The 4,623-nt window shown below is 37.9% G+C and overlaps 1 protein-coding gene across 1 annotated transcript; it reads left to right on the top strand.

Moving 5' to 3' along the window:
* The first annotated feature begins 110 nt into the window (after positions 1-110).
* Positions 111-1,151, top strand: LOC111390945. Its single transcript, XM_023016071.1, has 3 exons — positions 111-532; positions 692-813; positions 907-1,151. Exons 1-3 carry the CDS (start codon positions 111-113, stop codon positions 1,149-1,151), a joined length of 789 nt encoding a protein of 262 aa, XP_022871839.1.
* The last annotated feature ends 3,472 nt before the right edge of the window (positions 1,152-4,623 follow it).

Below are 4,623 nucleotides of genomic sequence, written 5' to 3'. Positions count from 1 at the left end.
CTCACACTGTTCCTGATAGAGATAAACTGAGAGAGCCTGAGAGGGTAGAAGAATCAGTTCACCAACCTCCTGAACAACGGGGACGGGAAAATGTGGTTGGAACTGATCCTATGGCTGTTGAAAGAATTGCTATTGTTGTTGCCTCGGCTATGCATAGTACTGAAAGAGATTTTAGTATTGAGAGGGCTACAAAATTAGGGGCTAAAGTTTTCATTGGCACAGTCGATCCTGCAGTTGCGCAGGCATGGATGACCAAGATAGGGAAGGTATTTGATGTTATGAGTTGCTTAGACGATCGGAAGTTGTGTCTTGCCACTTTCTTATTAGAGGAGGGTGTATATGATTGGTGGCAGTCGGTACGGAGCACATATCTAGACCCTTCTATCATTACTTGGACAAATTTTCATCGTATCTTTTACGATGCCTATTATCCTCGGTTCTATAAAGATGCAAAGCAAGAGGAATTTTTGAAGCTAGTACAAGGGCAGATGACAGTTGCAAAATATCAAGTGAAATTTAGTGAACTTTCAAAGTAGGCCTAAGTTCTAGTAAGCAACGAAATTAATAAATGCAAATGATTTGAAAATGGGTTAAGGGAAGATATCCGATCAGTAATAATAGCTACATGTTGGAATGTATTTGGCAAATTGGTAGAATCAGCTTTGAGAGTAGAAAAGAGCATTTCTGATAGGCTAAGTGGTAGAGAACAAACAATATTCAGAGCAAGCAGTAGTCAGACAATGGCAAGTGCTTCTAGCTATAGACCACTACGGAGGGACAGTAGAGGATTTCGACTTGGTGTATCCAGTTCAAGTCAATTCAAATCTCGATTCCGAATAAGTTAGGGTCCTAGATTCAGTCCTAGTACTGTACAACAGCCATTGGCCAGTCTTAATTATACTCAAGGTACTTCCCAGAGATCATTTACTCCGAGACAGGGAGAGAGTTCTACTAGTGCCAGATTTTCTTCTTGCCAATTATGTGGAAGATCTCATCCTGGCGAGTGTTTAAAGTTCAAGAGAGTTAGTGTTTGTTATTGCTATGGCCAAGAAGGACATCTAAAAAGGAATTGCCCAGTTATATTCTGGATGGGTGGCATGGCACATAGGATGTTTCCTCAACAGAATGCTGGTAGTACACGACAGAATTAGACTCAGAGAGATGATTCAGTTAATAGAACATGTGAAAACAGTGTAGCCTAGTCTAATATTGCAAGTGGTAGTGGTACAAAATCAAAAGGTCAGGCAGGATGATCGAAGACCCAGGGAAAGATTTTTGCTATGACTCAGCAGGCAGTAGAGGAGTCACTAGATGTTATCATGGGTATGTTGTCTATTTTCGATAGAAATGCTCGTATTTTGATTGATCCTGGATCTACACATTCTTTTATGTCATTTTCATTTACTTTTTATGCAAATCAAAAGCCAGAACTTCTAGGCAGTTGTTTGGTAGTGAAAACACTAGTAGGAGAATCATTATTATCAAGATTGTGGGATTAAGGTAAAGGAGAACGAGCTGAAGGCAAATTTAATACTTCTTGACATACATGATTTCGATGTTATCTTGGGTATGGACTTTCTGGTAACAAATCGAGCTTCAGTTGATTGCTTTAGAAAGGAGGTTGTGTTTAGACAGCCAGGATAGCCTGAAATTATATTTAATTGATAGTGCAAAATTTTACCGTCTTGTGTGATATCTGCTATTGACGCTAGAAGATTACTCAACAAGGGCTGCCATGCATATTTGGCTCGTGTGATTGATACGAGTGCTAGCAAATTAAAACATGAAGACATCCAAGTGGTCAAGGATTTTCCTGATGTATTTCCAGAAGAATTACTTGGTTTACTGTTAGATAGGGATGTGGAATTCACTATAGATTTGATTTCAGGAACTCCATCTATTCCACGGGCACCCTATAGAATGGCACCGGCAGAATTGAAAGAGCTAAAGGTTCAGTTGCAAGAGTTGTAGACAAGGGTTTCATCAGACCTAATGTATCTCTGTAGGGAGGATCAGTTTTGTTTGTGAAAAAGAAAGATGGCACGATGCGACTGTTCATAGATTATAGACAATTAAACAAAGTGACAATTCACAATAAATCTCCTTTGCCACGTATTGATGATTTGTTCGATTAGCTTCGCGGTACTACACTATTTTCAAAGATCGATTTGCGTTTTGGATATCATCAACTTAAAATTAGGGATAGTGATGTGCCAAAATTGCTTTCCGGACAAGGTATGATCATTTTGAATTTCTTGTGATGCCATTTGGGTTGGCCAACGCACCAGTAGCATTTATGGATATGATGAATAGACATATTTAGATAGATTTGTAATTGTATTCATCGATGATATTTTAGTGTACTCTTATAATCACGATGAGCACATAGAGCATCTTAGAATCATCTTGCATACTCTACGCGATGAGCAGTTGTATGCTAAATTTAGTAAATGTGAATTCTGGCTTGATAAAATTATATTTTTGGAACATGTCATATCAATAGAAGGAATTTATGTTGACCCGTAGAAAACAGAGGCAGTGGTAAAATGGGAAAGGCCTACTAATGTGACAGAATTACGAAGTTTTCTTAGCTTAGCAGGTTATTACCGTCGTTTTGTAGAGGGATTTTCTAAAATTGCTTTGCCTTTGACCATTTTGACTAGAAAGAATGCTAAATTTGTTTGGAATGAAAATTGTGAAAGAAGTTTCCTCAAATTGAAGAATAGATTAGTGTCAGCTCCAGTTCTTATCCTTCCATCTCCAAGTGAAGAGTTTGTGATATACAGTGATGCTTCACATCAGGGTGTTGGTTGTGTTTTGATGCAGAATGGGAAAGTTATAGCATTTGCTTCCAGGCAGTTAAAGTAACATGAAACTGAGTTATCCTAAACATGACTTAGAGCTAGTTGCGGTTGTCCTAGCCTTGAAAATTTGGAGACATTACTTGTATGGCGAGAGATGCCATATATATACAGATCATAAAAGCTTAAAGTATATTTTCGATCAGAAAGAGTTAAACTTGAGGCAAAGAAAATGGTTAGAGCTAATAAAAGATTGTGACTGCAAGATTGATTATCATCCAGGAAGGCTAATGTAGTTGCTGATGCTCTCAGTCGGAAAATATCGAGTCCTATGACCCTGACTAATGTAGTATGTTCATCTTTGTTTGGTGAGTTCAGAGCTTCTCATGCCTAATTATCAATTACCGATGTAGGAGCATTGTATGCCAACTTCCAAGTGAGGCCTACTTTGATTGACACAGTTAGAGAAACTCAAACTCAAGATCCAGTGTTGAGTAAATTGAAAGAAGAAGATAGTAATGGTAAGCATACAGACTATACCATTCGAGATGACGGAGCTTTAGTTATGGGAAACAGATTATGTGATCCAAATGATTCGAAATTGAAGGGAGAAATTCTAGAAGAGGCACATAGTTCAGCTTACGCGATGCATCCAGGTAGTACAAAAATTTATCATGTACTCAAAGACCACTATTGGTGGCATGGAACGAAGAGAGAAATAGCTGAGTTTGTATCTGGATATCTCATTTGCCAGCAAGTGACACCAGATCGTCAGAAAATAGTAGGATTGTTACAAACGTTGCCTATTCCTGAGTGGAAATGGGAACACATTACTATGGATTTTCTATTTGGACTTCCACGGACTCAGAGTGGACATGATGTCATATGGATCATTGTAGACAAGTTAACGATGATTGCTAGATTTTTGCCTATTAAAGTCACATACTCGTTAGATAAATTAGCAAAAATATATGTTGATGAGATAATCAGTTTGTATGGGACACAAGTATCTATTTTTTTAGATAGAGATTCTCGTTTCACTTCTAAATTTTGGCCTCAGATTGCAGAAAGCTATGGGTACTAAACTTTATTTTAGTATAGCTTTTCATCCACAGACATATGGTCAGTAAAAAAGAACTATTCAGACTTTGGAAGACATGTTACGATCTTGTGTATTACAGTTTAAAGGGAATTGGGATACTCATATTCCTTTGATGGAGTTTGCTTATAATAACAGTTATCATTCGAGTATAGAAATGGCTCCTTTTGAAGCAGTGTATGGTAGGAAATGCATAACTCCAGTAAGTTGGGATGAAGTTGGCGAAAGAAAGTTATTGGGTCCTGAATATGTCTAGATTACTACTGAGAAAGGAAAGATAATTAAAGAAAAGTTAAAAACAGCCTAAGATAGACAGAAGAACTATGCAGATAGATGCAGAAGAAATCTTGAATTTGATATTGGGGATAGAGTTTTCCTGCGATTGTCATCATGGAAAGGTGTTATTAGATTTGGTAAACGAGGTAAATTGGGTCCGAGGTGTATTGGCCCATATGAGATTGTTGAATGCATCGGTCCAATTGCGTATCGAATGGCTTTGCCAACAGAATTGTCTAGAATTCATAATGTATTCCATGTTTCGTTGCTTCGTAAGTATATTCCAGATCCGTCTCATGTTTTGGGATCACAACCAGTAGAGCTGAAAGAAAATCTTACCTATGAAGAGGAACCAGCTCAGATATTGGACAGAAAGGAACCGATTTTGCGTAGTAAGACTATTCCCTTGGTTAAAGTTTTGTGGAGAAATCATGCCGTAGAAGAAAC

Source organism: Olea europaea, unplaced genomic scaffold (assembly GCF_002742605.1).
Source record: "Olea europaea var. sylvestris unplaced genomic scaffold, O_europaea_v1 scaffold7298, whole genome shotgun sequence".
Classification (NCBI taxonomy): Eukaryota; Viridiplantae; Streptophyta; class Magnoliopsida; order Lamiales; family Oleaceae; genus Olea; species Olea europaea.
Note: the sequence above shows the minus strand (reverse complement) of the source record. Positions and strands in the feature narration are given on the sequence as shown.

Coding starts and splice junctions, on each gene's coding strand:
- LOC111390945 (XM_023016071.1), top strand. CDS start 111: ATGGCTGTTGAAAGAATTGCTATTGTTGTTGCCTCGGCTATGCATAGT. Junction 533..691: donor AAATTTAGTGAACTTTCAAA/GTAGGCCTAAGT, acceptor CATTTCTGATAG/GCTAAGTGGTAGAGAACAAA. Junction 814..906: donor ACTTGGTGTATCCAGTTCAA/GTCAATTCAAAT, acceptor ATTATACTCAAG/GTACTTCCCAGAGATCATTT.